The sequence below is a fragment of the Salmo salar genome, chromosome 07 (genome assembly GCF_965601325.2).
Source record: "Salmo salar chromosome 07, fSalSal1, whole genome shotgun sequence".
In the NCBI taxonomy this organism is placed as follows: domain Eukaryota; kingdom Metazoa; phylum Chordata; class Actinopteri; order Salmoniformes; family Salmonidae; genus Salmo; species Salmo salar.
The window spans coordinates 30,897,133-30,906,646 of record NC_138297.1 but is presented as its reverse complement, the minus strand read 5'-3'; the positions used below and the strand labels follow the sequence as shown (position 1 = coordinate 30,906,646).

The following is a 9,514-nucleotide window of genomic DNA, read 5'->3' as shown; positions in this document are numbered from 1 at the left end:
ACTAAAACTAAACATGTATGTAGACACAACGCTGTTTCGTTTGAGTTTAGGAGTTGATTATATTAAATTAGAAATCTGATTTGTGGTGCTCTAAGATTCTTGGAGGATGGGGGGCATGTGTCTCTCGCACCAGTACAGTATTTTCGGATGTTGTTGCCATGACAAGACGGCCGATGTGGTTTCCATGGAAACTGAGTTCTTACGGGGTGATGGCCAAAAAGTGTGCGTTCAGTCAGCAAGATAGAGATTTTTATAGATTTCTGCACAATTTAGCATGCCAGTTTTATCATATGCTCTACACATAATTGCTTGAAATATTACATTTAGGCCTACTCTGTTGCCTAAAGTGACTGCAACCACAACAGGTAGGTTACAGACAGCTTATGTCACCTAGTGGGGCATATTTTATTGTATATTTATATGAATTAAAACCTATATTTCTGGATCCAACTAGTCCAACCAGTAAATTATTGCTTTTCTAAGTCACTATTCATGTTATCAATACCAGAGGTCAAAACTAATAAATTGTAGTCGACAACATGTCAGGTTTTTAAAAAAGGTTTCATTTTAATAAATATATAAATACTGCAAAAATACGACTTGTCGCAACAAACAGAGCATTACAGACAATAAAATTCAACAGCAAAATAAAAATACATCTTACCCATTCAATAATTTTCCCTTCATATCAATATCAGGCATTAACAACCATACCCATTGCTCACAAATAAAAAAACATCCCATCAGCGCAAATAATAGATATATAAACTTTCACTTATCAAAATATATGCATTTTGCCAATTTGGTAATATACAGATTAAGGATAATTTAAGTTACAGTTATTGTCCAGGTCATAGATTTAACTATTCATGGTCAGTTTCAGTAGCAAGTTGATTGACAGGTGTCCCTGTCAATAGAATGAAAGGAATGTTCATGGTCGTTGTATATCAGCACAGATTATCCATTATATTGACCAGATACTCAAATAAATCTCTTCAAAAATGGAAGGCAGTCGCGAGGAGGCAAGATCAGGTGGGACCATTCTAGCTAGCCAATGGGAGGGCAGATATGCATGTGAAAAACAGTCACAACTCCGATATAAAGTGTTTTTTCTTAAAGTTGCCGGGATGTTGTCTATCATATTTATATCAATACACTCGTAACCACCTAATCATTAAGAAACATGTATTAGATAAAATAAGCAACATGTAGAAAATAAGCAATTCATTTTTTGTTAACCAAATTTGACACTCTCATTGACCTCCATACAAAAACTCCTCGCTGGAGAAGACAGATTTTGGGCTGTTATTCCTCTCGCTTTGCTTCTTCCTCTCTGGTATATTGGTCTGTTAGTGTTGCTAGGGTTGGTTGACTTGACCCATGAACAGTACAGCACCTAGGAGGGGAAAACAAACATATTTTATATTAGAGGACGAACAAGGTAGGAAGTATGTCAAAGTGTCTGAGGGACAAAGAGAATTCCATACAAGATCATACAGTATATGCAGGGACAAAATAGCGGGACTTCCCCTGAACCTACTTGAAAGTGTATGCACTTATATAAAAAGGGCACAGCTAGCTAGACTTGTGGTGATTTGCGACCAAGGCTAACATGATGTTGTTTTTAACATAGATGGTGGTGTAGGCACATTAGAGGAAACTCACCTGTGGGCTTGTGTTGGATGAGGAAAAGGAAGGGCCTGTCCAGGGTGATCTCCTCTACAGCCATACGAGAGAACATAATGGCAGCTGTAAGGGGCAAAGAGAGGAGACAATACAGTCAAAACACAACTCTGTACAGTAACATCACTTTAACATCAATGAATTATTGTTATGTACATCCGTATAACAAGCACTGTCAAAACACAACTCTGTAGCCTATACTATCATCAATTCATCATAAATGTATTGTCTTTATGTACATCTGTATAAAAGACAAGTCAAAACAGTCAAACACTTATTTATACTATTGGTTAAATCATCAGGAATAAGTATTGGTCTTGTAATGTACCTGTGGCAGCTGATCCCTTGGTTCCCTTCTCGTTCACCTCAATCTTGACTTTCTGCAGAACCTTGGACACACACAGCCTTTCCTCAGCTGGCAGAGAAATAAAGAGAGGGAGTTTAGATTAGCTGTCTAAGAATAATGAGAAACATGTAGTATTCTGTATTTGCTAAACACACAAACTGATCATATGGAAGTAAGGAAAGGACCAAGTCTGTCACTTTCCAATGTCCATACTTTCATACCACAGAATGTATGCCCAATACATTCCTTCATTCTAAAGTGAAATGCTAGTAGTGTGGATATTGCAACAGAGCCAATCCTATTCCCTACATAGTGCCCTACATTTGACCAGAGGCCTGGGCCCTGGTCAAAGGTAGTGCACTATATAAAGAATAGGGTGCCACTTCAGACACCAATTACTAAGTGATGAATGGTAGGGTACTCACTGGTGATGCGAGTGAAGTCTGCTTTGGCCAGGTTGAACATGTCCCCCAACCCCATCCTGGTCAGTGTAGACTTCAGATCCACCTCAGTGTCCAGGGTAAACCTGGGCAGAGCCAGTTGACGCTTGACGCTCCTCAGCTCCTCTCTCCACTGCTGCAGGCGTTGGGTGGTCAGCTCGCTACTGAGCACGCTCACTGGCTTCTCGGACTCGAAGGGGGTGACCAGCAGCATGCTCAGGGACTCTCCCTCGTACGGAACCTCGATGACATCATAGTCCACACCGTCGGGGGTCACGAACTCACCTGTAGAGGAGAAGAGAGGAGAGGTTCGATTAGTTTCAGTTTGATTGGTGGAGGTAGTACTTGTAGTCATGACTGTTTTAAACACTGGCTGCTGGGCTGGGGCGGACTCGTTTGAATCACTGTTGAAGAATGCATGCCGTAAGGACCGAGTCCTAACTAAATGGGTGTAAATAATATCGATGAAAGACATGAAAACTTGAGTTACATTTACAGATCTCATGTTAGGATTCTGCCCAAAATGGTATTCTAAGTTAACTTCTACAGTATTTAAAGAGAAGAGAGGATGTATTCATGTCAAGGGGATGTAAAAATGTCTCATGGGAAAATTCTACACTTGAAAAACATCTTAAGGTACCCACCGTAGTTGAAGCGGTGTGTGAGCCTCATCATAGGTACGGGCACAGAGCTGCCGTTGGCACAATGGAACAGCCTCTCCTCCGTCATCTTGGGGTCAAAGGGCACCTTCCATAACCCCTGGAAGTGCAGAGCGTTCAGTAGGACCATGCGAGTCTCATCGGTCAGAGCACCGGACGACAGGAACGAAGGGATGGTACCTGGAGCAGAGAGAAGAGAGGAAAGAGAGTGATAGGGAGGTTTGTTTAGATTATAAATCTGTCTAATCCCACATAGAATTAGATTTTCTGGAGAAAACAAGCAACTTGTATCCTCTCTGTCTGTCACTGGTTGCGTTGTATGCATTGTTGTTGCTATATCTACTACAACTTCATCTATTTTAACAAATTGCACACTTGCAATATGTGATGATGGGCATGACATTGAAGGTATAAGCCAATACTATACCACTGTATCTCACCTGAGGTGTGGTTAGAGACCCAGGCATTGATGGATTCCAGGGCCTGGTCTGGCCTGGAGAAGTCCAACTGGTGAGGGGAGGCCTGGAAGGCTTTCCCCAGCCCCCTCCTGAAGCCTTTCTCCAGAGCCATCTTCTTCTCTACCATGATGCCACTGGCCAGCTCCACTCCCTCCTCACTGGAGAGGTGCTGCTGTAGCAGACGCTGCTGACGTGACATCCCTCGCTCTGGAGGAGAGGAATCATTGATTTTAATTTATGATTAAAAGTACAAAAAAGGTTGGAGAGGAAGAGAAGGAGGAGAAGTGGAATGGAAAGAATGAGAGAATGAATGAGTCACAATTGCATATAGAGACGGTGAGATAGTGTGGATGTTGCTAGTCGCCGGCTAGGATGGCTCTTTTTGTTTTGACTATGTCAGCCTGGAGTTATGTTATTGTCCAGGCCTCATTGTTTAGACAAGGCCAAGTCTACCATCTGTCTCACTTTGCAAAACTCATGCAACTACCCTATGGAGTTGCATGAGATGACACGGATGCTATACAACAGGACTGTTTTGCTAGCACAGACTGGAATACGTTCCGGGATTCATCCAATGGCATTGAGGAGTATACTACCTCAGTCATCGGCTTCATCAATAAGGTGCATCTATGACGTCGTCCCCACAGTGACCGTACGTACATATCCCAACCAGAAGCCATGGATTACAGGCAACATCCACATCGAGCTAAAGGCTAGAGCTGACACTTTCAAGGAGCGGGACACTCATCCGGACGCCTATAAGAAATCCCGCTATGCCCTCAGACGAACCATCAAACAAGCAAAGGATCAATACAGGATTAAGATTGAATCCTACTACAGCGGCTCTGATGCTCGTTGGATGTGGCAGGACCTGAAAACTATTATGGACTACAAAGGGAATCCCAGACGCGAGCTGCCCAGTGACGCGAGTCTACCAGACGATGCTTTTTATGCTCGCTTCAAGGCAAGCAACACTGAAGCATGCATGAGAGCACCAGCTGTTCTGGATGACTGTGTGATAACGCTCTCGGTAGCCGATGTGACCAAACCTTTAAACAGGTTAACATTCACAAAGCCGCTGGGTCAGATGGATTACGAGGACGTGTACTCAAAGCATGCACGGACCAACTGTCAAGTGTCTTCACTGACATTTTCAACCTCTCCCTGACCGAGTCTGTAATACCTACATGTTTCAAGCAGACCACCATAGTCCCTGTGCCCAAGGAAGCGAAGGTAACCTGCCTAAATGATTACCACCCCATGGCACTCACGTCGGTAGCCATGAAGTGCTTTGAAAGGCTGGCCATGGCTCACATCAACAGCATCCTCCCGGACACTCTAGACCCACTCCAATTCACATACCGCCCCAACAGATCCACAGATGACGCAATCTCAATTGCACTCCACACCGCCCTTTTTCACCTGGACAAAAGGAACACCTATGTAAGAATGCTGTTCATTGACTACAGCTCAGCGTTCAACACCATAGTGCCCACGAAGCTCATCAATAAGCTAAGGACTCTGGGACTAAACACCTCCCTCTGCAACTGACGGGCCGCCCCCAGATGGTAAGAGTAGGCAACAAAATGTCTGCCACGCTGATCCTTAACACTGGGGCCCCTCAGGGGTGTGTACTTAGTCCCCTCCTGTATTCCCTGTTCACCCATGACTGCGTGGCCAAACACGACTCCAACACCATCATTAAGTTTGCTAACGACACAACAGTGGTAGGCCTGATCACCAACAACGATAAGACGGCCTATAGGGAGGAGGTTAGAGAGCTGGCAGTGTGGTGCCAGGACAACAACCTCTCCCTCAACGTGAGCGAGACAAAGGAGCTGATCGTGGACTACAGGAAAAAGCGGAACGAACAGGCCTCCATTAACATTGATGGGGCTGTAGTGGAGCGGGTCGAGAGTTTCAAGTTCCTTGGTGTCCACATCACCAACGGCCTATCATGGTCCAAACATACCAAGACAGTCGTGAAGAGGGCACGACAAAACCTTTTCCCCCTCAGGAGACTGAGGCCCCAGATCCTCAAAAGGTTCTACAGCTGCACCATTGAGAGCATCCTGACCGGTTGCATCATCGCCTGGTATGGCAACTGCTTGGCATCTGACCGTAAGGCGCTACAGAGGGTAGTGCGAACGGCCCAGTACATCACTGCGGCCAAGCTTCCTGCCATCCAGGACCTATATAATAGGCGGTGTCAGAGGAAAGCCCATAAAATTGTCAGAGACTCCAGTCACCCAAGTTATAGACTGTTGTCTCTGCCACCACAAGGCAAGTGGTACCAGAGCGCCAAGTCTAGGACCAAAAGGCTCCTCAACAGCTTCTACCCCCAAGCCATAAGACTGCCGAACAATTCATAAAATTTGCCACCGAACAATTTACATTGACACCCCCCCACCCCTCTTGTACACTGCTGCTACTCGCTGTTTGTTTGTTACCTATGCATAGTTACTTCTTCCCCACCTACATGTAAAGATTACCTCAACTAGCCTGTACCCCTGCACAATGATTCGGTACCGGTGCCCCCTGTATATGTCCTCATTATTGTTATTCTTATTGTGTTACTTTTTATTATTACGTTTTATTTAGCCTACTTGGTAAATATTTTATTCTTGAACTGCACTGTTGGTTAAGGGCTTGAAAGTAAGCATTTCCATGGTAAAGTCTACACTTGTATTCGGCGCATGTGGCAAATTAAGTTTTATTTGATTTGATTTAATGTCATTATACATAACAGCTGTGGTAAGAGTCTACAAAACAGTCCACCCTTACCTTGTAGAGAGAAGCCCAGTTTGGCGTTGAGTGTCTTCAGGGTGTTGCCCCTAGCGCCCAGCTGAGCCATGCCCAGGATGGTGGCCACGCCGTAGGGTGAGAAGGCCAAGTTAGAGCCCCTGGAAGTCTGGGCCACATGGGAGAAGACCCGCATCCCAAAGTCTGTCTGTTTCTCCTGGAGGTTAGAGAGGGCCGCTCCAGAGAGGCTGAGGAAGAAGCACACGTACAGGCACAGCATCCTGGGGAGAGGAGGGAGGGATGAGTGGAATGGTAGACAGCTCTAACAACATTATCTAACGGCAAAGCATCCTGGGCAAAGGAGGAGGAGAGAGGGTTAAAGGAATCTAACAACATTGTAAACAGGTAAAGAATTGTAGGGAGATGGGGAAGATTGAACAAGAACAAAGATAAAGAATTCTAGGAGAGAGGGAAGCGAGGAGAGAGAGATTTGTTAAATTATAGAGATTCAACAATATTGCATATAGGGAAATCGGAGAGGACAGGGGAGAAAAATGAGTGAAATGATAGAAGGATCAAAGAAAGATCAAAGATGAAGAGATCCGTCAGATGCATTGCTGCGGTACATACAAGACTGGCTGAGGGGCTACTTAAAACCATAGTTGTTAAAATCGTATGTTCTCTACAAATACAAAGGTCCGTTTCGGTCTCAGTTGCATAAATTATTTGGCACAGTTTTTGCTTGCTAGCCATTAGAATTTAGAACCCTTATAAGAAGCATTCCACAGTGTGTTTATAGCTAAATCTGTTTGTTGATGGGCAACCTTCAAAGATATTTTCTATTCCACCGGACCAGTACAGACATCACAGACAGAGGTATGTAACCACACTTCTGGATGAAGGATAGTAAAATCAAAATAGTTTATATGGTCATATTCACCAGGCAGCAAATGGAAGAAAACTGACTCAAACAGGGAGGGGCTATGCAGCAAATTGACCAATTTAAAACATCTTTGTTTTCTGTAGCAAAACATTTTGCTACGGTGTCTACTAATGAATACGACCCTGGTTCTCAATGGAAAACAGACCATGGCACAGTGACCCTGGCATTGGTTTACTGTGGTACAAACATGGGTGAGACAAAACAAGAGACAAGACCCAGGTGCCAACCTTGGACATGTTGGCGTGACACACAGAGAGACAGACAGAGAGACAGACAGAGAGACAGACAGAGACAGACAGAGAGACAGACAGAGAGACAGACAGAGAGACAGACAGAGACAGACAGACAGACAGACAGACAGACAGACAGACAGACAGACAGACAGACAGACAGACAGACAGACAGACAGACAGACAGACAGACAGACAGACAGACAGACAGACAGTGTGTGGGAGAGAAAGAGAAACAGAATTGAACAAGTGTTTATTGGGGTGCAACTTTGCATGCTACTGTCATTTGTCTGTTGTCCTATATTTGTTTTCATATATGTAATCAGACTGTTTAATTATATACTTGGACCATAATGCTTCATAATAAAACATATTTGAAACAGAATGGTTTATTTTGCCCTCAAGGCTTTTGGTGCAGCAGTGGTCATTTGAGTTCATACATCTTTAAACACACATTTCTGTTGTAGAATTTGAAAATATCCAGTGTTTTTTTTTTTCTCCAGAAGTTCAGGGTTCAAATATTGACTCATACAACATGTTGTCTGTATGCAACTTGCAGTGCAATTGTTACAACCTCTGAGTTTGTTTAGTGACGCACACAGACAATATATGTATCCATTTGGTGATTTGTTTCATAATAATAACAGCAAATGGAAAACAAGACTAAGTTTGCCTTATGGGCATATTTCCAAGAACTTTAACATTTGCTCTAAAGAATATAATCATAAACTCACTCTTACCTTGAAGTTGAAGTGTTGAAAGATGTAGACGAACTTGATAAAGATAAGCTTGACGTAGCTCTTGAGTTGCTTGAGAGTTGCTGGAATAGTAATAGCTCAGTCTTTCAGTGTTTTCCCTGTGAGTTATTAGAGAAGCATCATTTGAGTGTGAGTGAGTGTGTGATAGTTCTACTGCTTTATATAGCGTTGTCGAGCGGCATGTCTCCCTAGGCCCCTCCCTCTTCCCTCTAGGCCCCGTTCCTGTACACATGTGCAGAGAGGAAGTTACTTGTGACTATGAGGTCGACATCCCTTACTGCCTGGACAGGCTTCTACTCCCTAGCGAGGCTGTTACACACACACACACACACACACACACACACACACACACACACACACACACACACACACACACACACACACACACACACACACACACACACACACACACACACACACACACACACACTGAATCATGGGCTCCAGTTAACGTCATCCTCGGGGAGCACCCAAAGGAGAGGGGAGAGATGGGAAAAAATGATGCAGCACTCTAGTGTGAATGAGCAATTGAGGTGCTTTCTCTCTGTTTCTCAATCTGGCACACACACACTCACTTATGTCCTCTTTATCACTCTCTACCTCACACAGACTCAGGCACATTTTTCTCTTTGTTTCTTTTTGCACTTGGGGAGAGAGAGCGAGAGGGGGGGGGGGGGGGGGTAAGTTCAGTCATGCTGTTTACTCAGGGGAGTTTGGAGCTCCCATTGTCTGGCAAAGGTCAGGTGGTTCCAATTCTACCTGTCTCTACTGTGTCTACTCGTCCATCCCCGCTCTTCCCATGTAGTTCTCTCTCTCTCTTCCTGTCTCTCTCCCTTCATCTCTCTCCCTCTCTCTCTCCTGTCAGAGAGGGGTGACACACAAACACAGATTTGACACATCAGAATTCCAAATTTGCTTCTGTAGCTGCCAGCATTCCATGGTGTGTGTGTGTGTGTGTGTGTGTGTGTGTGTGTGTGTGTGTGTTCATCACACCAGCTGTCCATAGTCCTTGTGCTTACATTATTTACCTTCAGAGGTGAATGTATCAAACCAGTTGCCGTGATCATTTTTTCTTGTTGTTGTGCACTCTCCTCAAACAATAGCATGGTATTTTTTCACTGTAATAGCTACTGTAAATTGGACAGTGCAGTTAGATTAACACGAATTTAAGCTTTCTGCCCATATGAGACATGTCTATGTCCTGGAATGTTTGCTGTTACTTAAAACTGTCATGCTAATCACATTAGTGCACGTT

The 9,514-nt window shown here is 44.1% G+C and overlaps 1 protein-coding gene across 1 annotated transcript; it reads right to left on the bottom strand.

The window, feature by feature from the left end:
• Nucleotides 1-542: 542 nt before the first annotated feature.
• LOC106608947 (plasminogen activator inhibitor 1) lies at nt 543-8,394 on the bottom strand. Its single transcript, XM_014207192.3, has 8 exons — nt 8,242-8,394; nt 6,371-6,609; nt 3,569-3,793; nt 3,114-3,308; nt 2,455-2,754; nt 2,012-2,098; nt 1,666-1,749; nt 543-1,396 (listed from the first exon to the last, which is right to left on the bottom strand). The coding sequence occupies exons 2-8, from the start codon at nt 6,606-6,608 to the stop codon at nt 1,359-1,361; spliced, it is 1,167 nt and encodes a 388-aa protein (XP_014062667.1). The 5' UTR covers nt 6,609; nt 8,242-8,394; the 3' UTR covers nt 543-1,358.
• Nucleotides 8,395-9,514: the final 1,120 nt, after the last annotated feature.

Excerpts from the sequence above, each read along its gene's own strand:
- LOC106608947 (XM_014207192.3), bottom strand. The coding sequence starts at position 6,608 with ATGCTGTGCCTGTACGTGTGCTTCTTCCTCAGCCTCTCTGGAGCGGCC. Across the intron at positions 3,309-3,568 it reads GGTCTCTAACCACACCTCAG|GTACCATCCCTTCGTTCCTG; the intron begins GTGAGATACAGT and ends TCTCTGCTCCAG. Across the intron at positions 2,099-2,454 it reads AGACTTCACTCGCATCACCA|CTGAGGAAAGGCTGTGTGTG; the intron begins GTGAGTACCCTA and ends TTTCTCTGCCAG.